Raw genomic sequence first — 17074 nt, 5'->3', positions numbered from 1 at the left:
GGCAATAAAAAAGGGGAATTACAAAAAAGAACGACGGGCCCCGATGGAAGACTTTTACGGGATGTCACTTAATGATTCCCCGCGACGGGGAGTGCTCAGCTTCCCGCTGCGCCCAGGGCTCTTTCCTCCGTCTTCCTGCGGTTGATGTAACGTAATGAAGCCTGAGATGCCATAACTAAAGACAAGCAAAGACGCGGCTAATGATATCCCCGGGGCCCGGGTCATCTAAACTGCCTACCTACCTCACTTAGGTAAACGACGAGGGAAATTCTAGCTCTTGAAAAGGCATTTTAAGGGAGGAGAGCCCTTAATTTGATGTGCCTCAAATTGGGCAAACCAAAGAAATGCCGAGGACGAGGTAAAAGAGGCATATGCGAGGTAAAAATACAGACATAAAACCAACAAGAGGAAAATGGCAATTTTAAATTTATATTTGCTGCTCCACCATAACTCTTTTATTTCACTAAGGTTTGTTTGAAATGTTCAAAATTAATGCTTCGGCAATATTTGCATAGTTTTGAAAATATTTTTTCTGCATTCAAAGAAAGGAGAGCATTGATAAAGCCATGCCTTGTACAGTACGGAAGGTAATACTTGTTCAAGGAAGCAATTTTATAGGACTGAAACATATTTTTTTCAAAATTGGTTCTTTGAATTGAATGACCAATCTTAGATCCTATACCGGAAGATAATATACAAACAGGACGGAAAGAAAATATTTTAACAATATAGAGTCTAGTCACAAGCACTTTTGAAAATGGCTTAGGAGGCCAAAGCCAGGAAAGGATAAAGGAATGAAGGTATGAAGATGAGTTGTGATATTGTCTGAAATGAATACACTCTTGAATCATGTTTACATGCATGACGATTTTATGAGATGTTAGCATTTGTTTCATGGTGGTGAGGTGAAATGGGGGCTTGATGTATGTGATTCTACGTACAGTGATAATTCATTCTGAAAATGGCAGCAAGGAAGTTGATTTAAGTGAGAATTACTTTTCAACACCAGAAATTATACTTATATGTATTATATATACTATAATTATACTTATATATATATATATATATATATATATATATATATATATATGTATATATATATATATATATATATATATATATATATATATATATGTATATATATATACTATAAAAATTTAATCGTATAGACGGAGCTGTTATACTACTCAGTGTAATGATTAAGTGGACGGAAAAATTACTTATTATTCGCCTGTAAGAATTTTCAAACTCATGCTTTGAAAATTTAGCTCTGCCGTACGAATGGAAGAAGATATTAAATGTACCGTTGTATAAAGTGAAGTGGAGTAAGATGAAGCATGACAACTCTGAAGGAATCGGTTTTTCAGCATAACATGAATAGTATTTCCGATGAAAAAGTACGGAAGGTAATCAAAGCTAATATCAGGCTGTAAAATGAGTTTTTGATACCTTTCCGATAGTTTAATTCATGAATAATGTAGATGTAATGATTGAGAATGCAAAATGTCCTGTTTTCTTCTAAACCGTTGTTAAAGATTGGTGGCTAAAGCCGGATTGAACTACAAAGAGGCGCTAATCAGTTCAGTGAGAAGACACAAAAAATGAACTTGAGGATAATAGGCATGTCCATAGTAAAATTGATTGTTTTTGATAAGTATATTAAGCCAAACAACGGTATTTCAGTATAAAACCGCAAAATACCTCAATGAATGGGTATTGTTTACGTTTTTATGCCATTTGCGAATAATGGCAGAATGGTTGAAAAGATGAAGTGTACCAATACTGGCAGGCAGTTTGTCACGGTGGGTATAAAATATATGAAGATTTTTTCTAACAGAAAGAAAAGATATAGGTTCAAGAATCAGTTGGTTATGAAATAATTTTGGTTCAATACGCCGTATTAGATATGTGTGAAAGAAATCCGCTACTCGTAAATTGCCCCGTTGAGAGAATTGATGAAGGTCAATTTACCAAACAGATATAGAGCAAATGGTTTGAGAAAAACTATGAACTCTGGGTGAATGTTGTAGAAGAAACTTTAAACTGTGGATTATGTGGAAATGAGGAATAGACGAGCATGTATTAATCAATGACTGTGTGTGGTAGTGTGTGTCAAAAGGTGTGGTGGGTTATGGACTGTTAGGGAAGATTTTAAGAATGGAATGTAACGCTTCTGAAAGAACTTTAAATCAGACTCTTCTGCCTTTGCCTATTACGCAAGGGCATGGCAAAAAGAGTATGGAGTTTTATGCGTATTAAATTTAAAATTCATGAGATCATAATAGAAACGTTCCGCTGACGATGGAATTTCACTGCTATCGTTAGAGAGAGCAATGATTTGCTAAAATTATCAAACTTGCCTGATTACCAATTAAAGCATAGAACTAGCGCTATATTATTAGGGATAGGAAATTAGAGAAAGGAAACACCAAATTCCCTCCCACGTGGACTACAGCCATGATTTGACCTCAGCTTTCAATGATGTGCTTGTATCCAACCCTATATGGCGGAATATAATGCAAGGTAAGAACTGTTTTGATAGGATATCGATTTACTGTTTATTAAGTGAGCTAATGCGTCGGTTTACTGTCCTGTTCCGGAAATTACAATTGATACCTTCAAGTATCAAGGGTGGAGAAAGAGAAATCATAAAATATCCTTAAAAATAAATCCTTATTTAAAACGAGGGAGAAGAGAAAGGTAACATCTGTTGATTTTTCCATTGGATCTTGAAAAAATGTCTGGACTTTGAGGAAACTACCTCTGACCCAAAGTTCATCCCAGCTGCCACAGGAGTTACATTGTAAAGGAATTTCTCTTAAGACGCTATATTCACTTTTTTGTGTGGGCCTTCTGAGAGAGCGGCAAAAGGGTTGGTCGTTAGTGGTCCTTACTTTGAGTGATTGATTAAGCCGAGAGCACAAAAACCTAAAATCGAGCATTAATAGGCATATTTAGAAAGTGGTGATCGGTACCTTTAAGCATTAATTGAGAACATTCTGCAATTTAAATCACCACTTGTCGGCGTGCTTTCGTATTTTTCAAGGAAAAAGTTCAATTAACACGGTACGACTCATCAGAATCAATTGACTTTAGTTTATCACCCTACCCATGTTGATGTAAGAGAAGTTGGTGTTTGTTCTGGAAACTTCATTGAACAAAACTCCTATTATGGTTCTATCGAAAATAACTCCAATTTGAAGTCTAATTTTTGAATAACTTTAAAATATATATTTAAAATTAGATTGACCTCAATCGTATCTATTACTGAGCTAGGCATGAAGAATAGGAACGGCAGAAAAATGGTATAATTGGAAGCAATCAAGAGCTGTCCAATTTGCCAATTCAAATAATTATTAGTGGTGGTAAAAATCTCTGGTCAAATCATACAGAGAAATGCGATAAATGAAACAAAGTATGGAAGTAAAATCAGTTTACCCAATAGAGAAGAGCTGTGCCAATCAAGATTACTTAGCTAATCATTGATTCCTGGATGAAAAAGCTAAGTATTAGTAGTAAAAGCAATTCCAATACGCCTATGTAATTCCGTATGCAATTTTATTTTTCAAAACATTAAAGGCATTTAATAACCATACGTTGACAAGGTTTGAGTTTAAATAAAGAAAAACCTTCTATGCACCTTAAAGTTTTTGATTCCATTTACAAAGCCTCGGGAACTTAGAATCTCAGATATGTGATTGCCGCTCATAAAATATGCACTCAAGGTAATCGCAGTTCATCTATGTCTGAAAGATGGATTATGGACCATTCCTAGCAATTAATACGTACTATTTATCAAATGTACTTCCTCTTTTTTACCTTACATGACTAAAAAGACTCTTCTTTACCTTTAGCTAATATTCTACCCTCTATGCTTACATCTTCATGCTTACATCTTCATTTCCTTCAAACATCTTTACTATCTATTTAAAAATTTCCCCATTATCGTTCTTCCTTCTCCCACCAAGTTTAACCCGTCGTGATTAGATTTCCTCTTCCCAACTTAATTTTTCAATACTTATCCGTACAGCACTGCCAGAAGCCCTAAATCTAGTCTCATCTTATTTCCTCAAATTCCAACTTTTAAATTCAAACAGTGCATCTTTTCATGCTCTGAAGTTTTCTGATATTTTCTTTACCTCTTTAATTTTTGGGTCTATGATCAGGTGCCTTTTCTTCGCAAATATTTATATTTGGAAATTTTAATTTTTTCTATGCCTTCTATTGAACGCCTACTCTATTTAATAAAAATTTCAATAACTTTTCCCGCTGAGCTCTGTCAAACACCATCTTTAAATCTACAAAGCACACAAAAGAATTGTGATTACATATTTTTTCTACTAATATTCTCATTACTGCACTGGCATCATACGTTACCCTCGCCTATATAAACAAAACTAATGTTAACCAAGGTAGATAGCTGTTCGCAATATTATTCTATGGATATTCTTAAGAACTTCTCAGTATTACATCTCCTACATGAGAAATTAAATTTATCGTCCTATAGCAAACACGTAAGGTTGCTCTATGTTTTTCCAAGAGAGAGAAATCATGATTGAGTTAATCCATCTGAGAAATTCTTTCCTCATAAACACCAATTTGAAAAATAATTTTCCAGATTTATTCCCTGAGTTCATTATTTATTATTCGGGAATATCATCTGTTTGTATTGCCTTTGCTCAACTTCGTTTTCCAAAGCGGTTTTTATGAATTCAAAAACGAAAAAAATTTTGATTAATAAAAATACTACAGTATTTTGGTCGGAAGTATCACCAGTAATACTTTCAACTGTAAAAGATAACATTTCAAATTATTTCATTTGTAAGTGACAGCTGTACTAGGAACAAATGGCTGCAACGTAAAAATATTTGTCTGAAAATCCGTATCAAAAGTAAATAAGCTTAAAGGTTTTTCAACCGAATACAGAATTTGGAGAGTTGAGGATTTTTTTTCAGGAGGAACACTTGAAGCGCGAAACTGGCGTTGAAATAAAAAATGATAGTTTAGAATTTTCCGTTTACTGTATTTTCCCGTGTAGTTTCTTAAGTCATACATCGGGAAATGGAGTTGAAATAATCCATAGTTATCCTTACCTTCTTTCGTAGGATTTTCTTTTCTTTTAGTAACATGTAGAATAGGCTCGTGAAGTTTGTGGGGATACTAATATGCAACTCCCAAAAGTTCTTTAAAAGGCAGCATATTTCGAAATCGAAAACGGAATGCAGCCAAGAGTGGAACGAATCTAAATCCTTTCTTAGTTTACCTCTGCCACCTTATTTTATTATGGATATGATTTTATGAAAGATTGGGAGCTTTGGGTAGCCTTTTAGTATCAAACCTATTTGGTGACTTCATATCTTGTGGGCAAAGTTCGTCATGCATGTAGAGTGCAAGAAGACGAGTTAAAAACTAGGCCGTGCAAGAAGGTATTTACATTTTTAGTGGGAAGAAAGAGGGCGGAGAAAAGGAACGTATGGGGATAAGTCTAGTTACCAAATAGACAGGTGAATCGTTCTCTAAAATTTCTCATCTCTGGACGAAACAAATTTCAATTTTGTTAGTTTCAATAAAATAAACAAAAACATTATTTTGTACCTAAATTTATTCTTGATGAAGTTGAAAAAGCACTCAAAAGTGAACTCTCAGAATTATGATAATCGATTACACTACTCCAACGTATAGCATCAATTTCAGGCGTAAAATGAACGATGCAACATCCTATGTTGGAGTGGGAAAGAGAAGCGTTCGGGTGGCATTGTAAAAATTAATCACACCTCTCCCAATAATGATGTCTGATTGTTCGTGATCTCCAATTACTACTGCCACTTTCCAAACCTTTTCTCACCTCCTCAGATCGAATATCAAAATGTGCCTACAACTTAATCTGATTTTACTATGCATATAATACCTTCTTTCCATTTTATCTTAGTTCCTAATTACATGCTTGAGCAATCATTGTTTACAATGAAGTCTGTTTGTGCTTTATTACTTAATCCCATGCCCTTCTATACCCCACTATAAATACGTAGAAGAATTTTGCGTCAAGTAGCACCTGATAAATATGCGCGTTCAATATATTAAAGGAATGATATAGGGGGAGAGAGAAAGAGGTATATAATATTGGACATCGTTAAGATAGGCGAAAAGTTTGAAGAAACCAAGGGAATGGCTCAGGGCAGGAAGGCACTGAGGTAAACCGTGAGAGAACCGGACACGCGGTAGAACAACCGATGATAATGATATATCACATCGTATTCACGTATGAAAATGTCAGCTCAATAAAGAGTAATCATGAATTTTGGTCTTCGTGTAGGTTAGACAACAAAAATTAAATCTTTGTTACATTGTTGATTTAATCTACAATGCATATGTCGTATAGGGTTTATTGATTTGAATACAGAATTGCATCAGCAGAGCCGTGTAAATATTGTACCTTTTCAGCCTACGATTACTTCTGCTGACGACAAAAGGGTTCCAGGAATATCTTTTGTAGGAATTAAAGGGCAGATAAAAGTTACATGGAACTAGATATGGACTATAGAGATGGAAAACCCACATTTCGTGCTGATTTGTTAAAAAATAGTAGCGATTAGGTCATGGGTTTCAAGGAACGAATCGCGCATAAGCACATCTCATGTCAAACTTCTCGGTTACCAACATGAGGGTGGCACCCTAAAGTATTTCCGATATTAATGCAGCTGTTCTTAAAGTTATTTGACGATTAACTCCCACAATCGCAGCAATGGTATTTATGCTCAACTTCCGATAGAGCAGTGACAGGAGCTCTATATTCAGCTGCCTTTAAAATGTATTGTCTCCCGTCTTTACCCTTTTTAAGCCATGTTCAAGCTGTGCTATTGGAAGATCAGACTATAAGCTTCCTGTGGCATTTGATTGACCTCGGCTGACGATTTGTTTGTGATAAAGGTAACATTTCTGAGACAATTCAATTGTGACCGTAGGTGACCTGAATATGTATTAAATTCATCGGCGGTACTCATGTAATACTGTAACCAAAATTAATGAACCTACACCAAAATACGTAAAAACGTATTATTATTATTATTTGGGATACATTGCTGTTAGGCGATAAGCCGGGTGGCAATGACATGATATAACAAACAGTAGTCATTCTTAAAACATATCACAGTGTCATTAAATAGTCGTATAGTAGACTTACAAAATAAAAAAATGAGAAAAAACAATATATTTTGATACAGCCATACACCTTCTGCCGTATTGCATTTAACAATCCCATCATGTATACCTTTTGCATTCACGCCTAAATGATTTAATGCTTTTGGGTAAGGGCTTAAAGAGTTCATCAGGCAGCTGGTTCCACTCTTTGATTCCCATATTTAGGAACGAAAACTTGGCGGTGTTTGTCCTTTGGGGCATGTATTTGATTTTAAGCGGGTGATCATTCCTGCCGAGATAACATGGCTTATTTACACTCTCGTTCGTATTAGGTTAAGAATGTACGTAATGTACGTATTAGGTTAAGAATGTGACGTAAAATTAAGATTTTTCACAATGAAATGTGCAAATGAAAATTTTTGATTTTTATTCAGTTAATAGCTCTCATTCGAGAATATATGGTGAATTTGACTAGTCTTTATAATTCCCTTTTTCGTAAGGGGAAATTTTACCAAATGATGCCAAGTACAGATTCATTTGTTAGAAGTAGTGAACTCAAAATGGTTTTTTTTCCAAATAGGAGAATTATAATACAAATGTAGAAATCGAATGGAAAGCTCAAGATTTTGATACCGCTTTAGTTAAATATTCTTTTGAATAAAGTAAAGGAACGTTACAATGCTAGACAAATTCTTTCCACCCTAACGAAGGAATTCCAATAGGTCAAACATAAGGCAAACTTCCCTAAATCTTTTTATGTTTTGGGTCGACATCTTTGGATTCATCCTTTTTTTGTGTTTCCCTTTTCTTTCATTCCTCGTCGCTACCCAGACTCATGAATTTTTCTGAACTAGCGCGTGACCACGCATGCTTGGATAGGTATACCCTTGTAGAAACGCATTGGCATATTTGGGGGCCAGCAACGTGATTTACGAGTCCTAGATACATATACATCCATGTGATATACCTTGCAAACCATCACTAGAGTGTGTCACAGGGGGGTGATTCCAAACCCTCAAAAACTTTTATGTTACAAATAAGTTTGAGTTATGGGACTGCATCACGTTGCCGTGCTGTTACCACAAAAGTGAGTGTGTTGCCACAAAAACAAGTCAAGACCACTAATTAAATTTTTTAATCACATAATGTTGAGACAGCCTAATTTATGGAAGAATGATCACATTGCTGTGGAATAATTTTCTTTCCGTTCTCGAATAGTTTTCCTAAGATGGGTATATAATTTACAAAAGATTAAAATACAGAGATTTTCTATTTTCAAGGCAAAAAAGGAATTGAAATACGAAAAACTCCGTCGATTATAATCCAAGAAAGTGGGACATAAAATTCAGTTATCAGAAATATAAAACTGAATCCATAGCAGCCAGTTTTATATACACAATGCAAATAGAGCCATTCAAATAATATGAAGCAAAACAGAGAATAAAATAATAAACTGGGGGGCTGCTGATCGATCACTCACCACTTGCCGGCGGGAACTTGAGCGTCAAATCCATGCCAGCTGGGATTGCCGTCTCCGCCGCTTCGCGGAGCCGGGCCGTGGCGTTGCCATCGGCCCCCATGGGACCGCACACCTCCCGCACTACAACCGCTATCCGCCGTCGCGTGGGCGGACGATCCGTCGCGGGTACCCCGGCGCCGCCGAAGGCCCCAGGAGGAGTTGGCGTTGGGGGTGTTGGCGGGTGGCGGAGTGGGGGCGAGGCCGCCGCGGGCTCCGCCACACCCATCAACACCGCCGGCAGGAGGAAGAGGAGGAGGCGAGGCGGCGTGGACCTCGTTCGGGCCGCGATCATGGCTTTCTCCTCCGTTTAGCTACTGCTCACGAACTTGTCGCGAGGCATCCCCCGAAAAGTAACACCCGACGTGCCCGCGGACTCGAAGAATCCCCGATTCCTTTTTCTAGAGAAGAAATTCGCTCCTCTATGCGTCCACACGCCGTCCATCACCACGGGGACTTCTTTCTCTCTTCCCCGGGCTTTCATTCATCGCGAGAAGAGTGAGATCACCGTGAAACCTTCGTCTTAGAAATCAATGGAGCGAACCGAAATGATTATGAACTGAACAAATGCGTTACACGGGTCTGTCAACATATAATAAATTACCAACCATATCCGAACTAAAAAAACTAGCAGCTAATACGCAAAAAGAGAGTTTAATTTACAAACCACAGCCTTATAGTAGTGTCTCAGAGTTTATTATCAAATTGTTTTATTTTTCTGGAAGACGATAGGTAAATTAGATAATGAGCTGTTGGCTTAAGTGTATGCAAATAATTGTGGCTTCTCCAACAATTAAATGTAATTTGAAATGTAGTGGTTAGCTTGATTATTGCGATCATTCAGCAGTGACGAGCAAATATAGGAATTTAAGCTCTGATCAGATATTCTCTCAATAAATAAATGAGAAATGCTTTGTGGAAGACGTAAAGATTTTTGAACAGTTTTCTGAGGTACACCTAATGAGCACGCATTAAGTTCCTCTATATGCTGTGCCTTCATTGAAGTCGTTTGTAAGATGCTGACTTCAACTTTCCGATCAAGTCTTCATCGTCCTCTTCTTTATCCTCTCCCTGAATTCTATCCATTTTATTGGCCACTACGTCAATTTTTACTTCAATTCTAATTTGTTTTTTTCCAGCCCCAGTAAAATAGGTCGTCTTCGAGAGTTATCAGGGTTTAATTCTTCAAGTGAATCCTAAAAAATAAAGAGACCAATTTTTAAAATTAATTACGTATCGTAAATATTTAAAATATTTGCAAGGGATAGAACTTTTCATCGGGAAACTTTGCAATAATTATTATTTGTAAAAAGCACCACAAGTTCCTAGTTTATACTAAACAATAAATTGATATCTGCATTACCCATGCAATAGTTATATTTAAATTGACCGAATGAAATTGATACACTAAACTTTAAAACACATTATCAATTTTCTTCATGCGGACAAAAGGGGTTAGGGCTCATTTAAGAGGGGAACGTTTGACTAATGACCGATGAGTTACAAAGTCACATGAATTGGATAAGAATGATATAACAATCAACGACGATGTTAGTTAAAATTTTTCTAGTCTTATAGGTAGGTATTTAAAATGTGTTTTCAATCGTTCTCTTCATTTATATTGACGGTTTAAAAATACATATCAATCACATGGTAAGTGCGTCAAATGGCAATAGTAACCGAAGTTCACAAACGTAGCACTCACAGAACCTTTTTTGAATTTTGAGAAAAACAACCATCTTAAGAAGGATACTTATCGCAATATATTTCAACTTTAATGTACATTAATTACATTCAACATTAATGTACATTAGATCAACTTTAATGCACGTTAATTCCAACTATTAGATAGTAAATATATTCTCTACCAATAATATTCTGCCAGTAATTGCAGACGGTTGGAGAATTTCTCAATTTTTTACGTCAAATTCAAAATACCTTGTTCTAGGTTGTGGATAAATCCCGTATCCCCGATAATTCCACGAGATTTCCGACTTAAAATCTGAAGTAATTTGTTCCAAATTTTGTTTGAAGTTGCTGCCGAAGTAAAGATCGAAAAAATAACTTTTTAGCATTATTTTTGAGACTTGTAATAACATTTGAAGTCACCTACTATAGCCTGAAATTACTCGATACCACAGTCGACCTCCTGAATACCGTATAGGGTCTCAGCTATTATATCTTACCTAAATACATGAAATCAAAGTAACATTCACCATAAATATTCACTTTCATTAATATCGTAAGTATCTATGCTCTTTAGTATATCACTCTCCATTAATCTTCAATAATTTCAATTTAATTAATCATTTAATTAAGTGACAAAACTTTCTATGAAATTAGCTCATTTTTCGGATGTTGTCATTCTCAAGATGAGTCAATAAATATTGACAAAATATTTCCAGGACCACAAATTTATTGCCGATTCTCTGAGTAATAATAATGAAATATATGTCTTTTCGGTGAAGTATATATGAATAAAAGCTTGCGGTAAAATTGATACGAAATATTTTGCAAGGGCAGTGAGAATAAGGTTATAACTTTTCTTCAGGAAAGCACGGGATTCATCTTTTATTCAGCAAAGCATTAAAGGTTTATGCACCAATATTTTATGAAGCAGAGGGGAAAGAGGGGAAAGGGTATATGGTAAACTATTCCCTTTCGGCAGCCATGATAGTGGCAATACAATTACCGACTACATGTAAATACAAGTTATTGTTACTGCTTGGCAGTTCGTAATTTTTCTGGAGTGATCCTTTTATTGAGTTTTCCCTTATCTACATGAAAATTTTTCAAAGGCAACTTTTACACTAATCTAATATGTTAATTTATATCCTCTACCCAACTCAGTGTATTTCAGGGTTCCTATCGAGATCAATGTTTACTAATATGAAGTAAAGAGTATCGGGTATCCTCTAAAACACTTTTTCTAACTCGCCTGGCACCGTATTTAGAGGGATTTTAATTAAACTTGCGATTCATGTCGCTTAAACTTATCCCTTATAGGCTACATTTGGCTCGTCACATGCAGGATTATGGACTTACCTGTACGTTACAGCAGTTTTGACAAACACGGACAAATTAGCTCACGTGGCACGGGCCCATCTATATTAATGATTTAGCTATGAAACATAAAGTCGGCACATATCTCTCCTTCCTATCCTGTTGCTTAGTAAGTGCATTTTTTGACATTATTCATACGCATCATTAGATATCAAAGCTGGCACCAATTCATAGCAATAAATTACAGCTAATAATTAAACGAATAGCAAAAGAAAAGATTTCTGAGCAAATATGTGAAATGAAGAGATATTTTTTATTCTGTGAATTCCTTATAATTAGATCGATTGAGAAATTTATCTGAAATGGCATGGAATAGATATTATAAGCGTAAAATTCCTCTAGTTGACCTTAGGTATGATTTTGTGTAAACTATTTCATTGAGTTACAACTCAGAATTTCCTACAAATTTGGGAATATTCCAGATAATGACTACTTATAAGAGTGATTTTGGCAATTTATTTAAGAGTGATTTTGACTACAGCTGAAAATCCGAAAACATTTTTTAATCTTACGGGTAAAATGATAAAAAGTTTGGAAATATTTCTCCACTGTCAGTAACTAGGTGAAACATTTAAATTATGTAAATGAGGATGAAATATTTGGCAATTATTTGGCAGTTATATGAGAAACCGGGAACCGTAGGTATCGAAATTAAAGTTTAAATGTTATTTCCTTTTACAATTTCATGAAAGGAGTACCCATCATGCAGAATATAGTAATTTAGGCTTTGATAGTCATTATAACGTTAAATTCTGCATAAAAACCAAGTGATCTCTGAAATGAAAAACTAGGAAGAGTTGCAAACCTTCCCTTACATCCAATGAAGACGAAATAAAGAGGGTTATTGATACCAAAGTCCAGGTAAAACGTTAGACTACTGACCGGAGGGTCCGGGTTTGATTCCCGGCCAAGCTTTTCAGAGCACCTACAGCTCCACCCAAGCTATGTGATTTTTCAGGTACCTACCCATCCCGGGAAACCTTAAGTGGTACAGGGAAGTGATGTGCAAATTTCACAAGCCGTCGAGATTAATACTGGGTGAACTCTATCATTACCAACCAAACCGACCTTCGGGTTGATTACTGTGTTTATGTTTTTTCATTGAAACCAAATGATGAGTGATTAAAGAACATAAGGGGACGGACATGGATGGACAAATGAGACGGTTGAGAAACGTGAAGCAGACCAATTGATAAAATATTTACTGTGCTTGAAAAACAATGTTTTAAAAATTAACTACATAGTGGCCGATCATAATTAGGAAAGCTGTTTAGATGGCATTATTTGTCTTCCTCTAACTAGAAATAAGTCCTAATGAAGAATAGGCGTGAACACGAGATTTACAGAATAATTCGCATCTTGCGGATGGTAGTAAAATTTCCGAGATATTGTACGATTTTTCTCAAACTAAAATCTCGTAATCGCCAAGTAAATAAAAAAAGGAAAGTATACGCAAAGACTCATCATATTTTAACGAATTTACTTCTTTTTGATAATCACACCAACGCTGATCTTGAACGGTCAGTGAACCAAGTCAGAGTGCTGGCACAAATGAGTATGGGGTTGAAAAAATGACGAAAGAAGCCATAGCGAAGCACTCAAGCAGGAGAGGGGAAAAAGAACAGAGGGTGGGGCGAGAGGGGGGTCGCCTTTTCGGCCTCACTCCGGGTAGGGCCCACCCTGCCCTAACCCGTTTTCATTACAGCAGCATAAATTGAGGGATTTTCGAAATGCTCGGAAAGCCCCCAATTTAGTTTGGGGGAACTCGTTGACGATGATATTAAGCGGTTTATCGACCCCCTGACGCCGCGACCCACCATACCATCACCTTCGTTTTCCTCCCATCTCCCCACAACCCAACTCTTCCACCTGCCTACCTCCTCCGCACAAACCCGCACCCTTGCTCCCTCACGCGCAAATGGAGGCCCCTGGAGGTCCCCTTGTTCCCTCCATCGCCCACCCCCTTTCCCTGCGGTGATGAATGCGCTCGCCCGCGTCTCCGCTGCCCCTGATTCGATCCCCTCTCGCATTAGGAGAGACTCCTGCGCGCGCGTGTAGAAGCGTGAATGTTTTAAAGTCGCGTGGGGGCGCCGAGTCACGTACCCGACCCCAGAAAGTGTTTCGAATGACCCCTCCCATTTGTGCCGCTAATTCGGGGATATTCTCCCGGGGCGCGCGGCGGCGGGATCGGTGACAAATTGCAAGTCGCTCTTCCACCCTCCCCCCACTCTTTCGAAGCAGCCGTCGTTGGCGACCCGCCTGTCCCGTCGTTAGGGAGGCGGGCTGGATTGATAAATACGACCCCGGTCACCTTTTCGCGGGCACGTCGCAGTGCTGCTCATGGACAATGCATCGCGATGCGCGCTCGCCGTTAACATCCAACTCCCGATGGAAGCAAGCTCAAAATGGAATGGCAATGGACGCGGACGAGGGAAAGTTGTGCTTGAGAATCCAATCAAAAATAATAAACCTAAAAAATCGCTGCCATGGCCTATTTAAAACTGAAGTCACAATGTTTTGTCAGTGTAATTACATTTGATCGTTATCAAATCAAAACCACATTGTGTAATATCGTCTATTTTGAAATTTTTGAACGATTAAGTGTTCATATAGTATAGTTTGTAACTCCAAGTCTTGGCTAAATGTTCCAATTGGGTTTAAACTAGAACCATGTTTTCTGAAATTCAATTGTTGATTCTCTGCATTCGTTGCTTCTTTAGATTGGTGAAAAACAACAAACATTATGCATAATAAATTTCTTACTCGTTGGTCATCAGTCATCAAGTGTGTAACTGCGAATTGAAAAATACTCAATATATGTCGGCGAACCCCTCGGTATAATATATTTGTTATGCATATGTCAGTGCTACTGCTAGTACTTTGCAAAATGCTCGCATTAATGCATGGGAACAGCAGCCTGTCCTTGTGCCGACTATGGATTCACTGCAAATTTGTATGAGAAAAAATTGCATTTCTAGGCTTCACGTTACAGCGGCCGGAATCATCAATCGAATTTGTACCTGGGTTCCTCTGATTAGAAACCTAGCTCTGAAACTCAGACCGTCAGATATAATTTGAACTTCCAGAGTTCCATATTGAATATGAAAATATCTAAGAGTTTCATGTGATCATCACTCGCATAATCTTCAATGAATTAATTATTTATTTTATCTTAGTTATTTAACCACTCTACTTATGGAGTAGTGTTTACCCTTTAAGTATACAAAATTGTTTTCTAAGACTAAGAAGAGTGGTCTTAGAAGACCAATCTTTCATGAAAAAAATTTGAAAGAATAATACCTTATGAAATTAAAAATTTTAAAAGATATTAGTCTTTTAAAGATTTATTTTTTGTAAAGTACTTACATGTAGTCGAAAAATTTTTAAATTTTCATAATAATGTATAATACAATTTCTTAAATTAATATCTACGCCGATATTTACTAATCACATCCTTTATCAAAATATAAAAGTGTTTATTACACGCTATATAATTATGCTGTTTTATATAATTAGTAATATTTGTCACATAAGGTAAAAATACGAATAATGATAGTTGCTCAGGACAATTATTATAATGAGATTTATTTACATTAGATGAAATATTGAAATAAATATCGGATGAAAAATACGCACGAAGAGATGCATGTAATCTGTTGGTCCAACAGGCCAATAGTCTATCATTATTTAGCATTACTAGTTATTGTTTAAGTAATTGTTGCTACACTGTGCCAAAGTGGCCAATAGAAAACCCTTACACGGCTATCCTGTCAAAATTGTCTCAGATCCACTATTTCAACTCGTTAACTGCCCCATAAATTCCGAATGGCTTTTTTTAGTGTAATGACTGAGTGAAATGACGCTGAAAATTTAAAATGGGATTTCGAAACCCATCCTTTCAAAATATTTTACGTGGGAAGAGTAAAAGTAACAATATAAAATGTTGGGATGAAAATGACAACAAACGAAAAAAATATTAATAGCATTTTCGACACCACCGAGAAGTGAAACGTTTGAATTGTATAATTTTAATGCTCTATTTTAATTACTTATACGATTTTATTATTATTAAAATGGTTAAATTTCTACTGCGAACCATAATTAATATTTTATTTATTTGCAAATCTATTTTATAAATTTTTTCTTTGTAATAATAAAAACTCGTGTTTTATTTTCATACATTTCCATTACATTTTATTGAGATATTTGTACCACTACACCTCAATGTTATCTTACTTCACTACTGTTCTTTCATCAAAGACACCGGTAATTTATCGAATCTTTTCTCAATCGCTAAATTAATAGATAATTGTGACTAACATTGTTCAAATAGACCCTGTTAAACAAAATATCTCCCTGAGATCCCCAAGTTATTTATGATTTTAAATCCAAGATACAGTACAGACTTTATTTGATCCTTTATATTTTTGGTTAGCAAAAAAAGATGCCAATTGGAAAAAACTTCCAGTTCCTTTGAAACTTATCACCATCACTTTAAGTTGCCCCTTACCAAAGTTTTTAAATTCCCTTCCCATTTACCAAATACACAACTCCCCCTAAACCACATCCATGAACTACACTCTCTAGTGTCATATCCCTTTTTTCATTTTTCTGTGACACACCAACTAAACTTTTGCTTTTATAAGTTTTCTTCATTCCAAATATTTTCACTTCATTTTTCCTCAAAGAACAGAAAGCGCTGTTTTTATAAATGAAAGAGTAATATCCAACGAAAATAATATTTCATTTGGGGATCGAGTTTGCACGATACTTGAGAGTGTACTGGATTCCCACTTTGATGGCAGTGGTTTGAATCCCTTCGTTGACCTAATTTTTCAGAGTTATATCAATCCATACCTGGATGCATTTAGGGAGACCTTCAAGTGGAGTGTGCTGTCCTTCGGTTGGTACATTAAAATGTAGGCCTTTTGGCGTGTTGGCGCACAAAATTACCTATTAATGACGCAAACTCTAATAAATACCGGTTGTGCAAATGACCTTAATCTGTCGGTTGCCTCTCCTAATAATTAATACTGCATCAGTTCTTCCCATTGCTGGTAAAATAACCTTATTCATTTTCAGCATGTCTTGCAAACTGCTCTTAGCAGTAGCACGGTGATGACACCGTCAGTTTATGGCAATTGAATAAAAAAATGCGAAACAAATTGGCGAACCAATGGGTACTCTCTTTTTACAAATTGTATGCAGTATTGACAGCCGGAAGGTTTGAGGTCATGTCTAGACCCGACTGTCGTAGTCAGGTCTGTGTGTCATACGTATTTGGCAAATAAAAAGCCATGTATTCCAATCCCAACATACGCACGAACAAAACTAATTCAGTGAGTATTTTACTTGAAA

At 36.3% G+C, this 17074-nt stretch overlaps 1 protein-coding gene and 1 long non-coding RNA gene across 2 annotated transcripts in view; both read right to left on the bottom strand.

The window, feature by feature from the left end:
• LOC139687167 (uncharacterized) overlaps nucleotides 1–8948 on the bottom strand; it is a 244143-nt gene extending 235195 nt beyond the window's left edge. The window contains exon 1 of the mRNA XM_071584299.1: nucleotides 8618–8948. Coding sequence (XP_071440400.1) covers nucleotides 8618–8948 — 331 coding nt within the window. The remainder of the gene's footprint in view (nucleotides 1–8617) is intronic.
• A 616-nt stretch (nucleotides 8949–9564) lies between these two features.
• LOC139687147 (uncharacterized) overlaps nucleotides 9565–17074 on the bottom strand; it is a 330233-nt gene continuing 322723 nt past the window's right edge. The window contains exon 3 of the long non-coding RNA XR_011700604.1: nucleotides 9565–9849. This is a non-coding gene — a long non-coding RNA (uncharacterized lncRNA). The remainder of the gene's footprint in view (nucleotides 9850–17074) is intronic.

Source organism: Hetaerina americana, unplaced genomic scaffold (genome assembly GCF_022747635.1).
Source record: "Hetaerina americana unplaced genomic scaffold, ioHetAmer1.1.p SCAF_17, whole genome shotgun sequence".
NCBI classification, from domain to species: domain Eukaryota; kingdom Metazoa; phylum Arthropoda; class Insecta; order Odonata; family Calopterygidae; genus Hetaerina; species Hetaerina americana.
The sequence above is the reverse complement of the archived record's forward strand: the minus strand, read 5'-3'. Positions and strand labels throughout refer to the sequence as shown.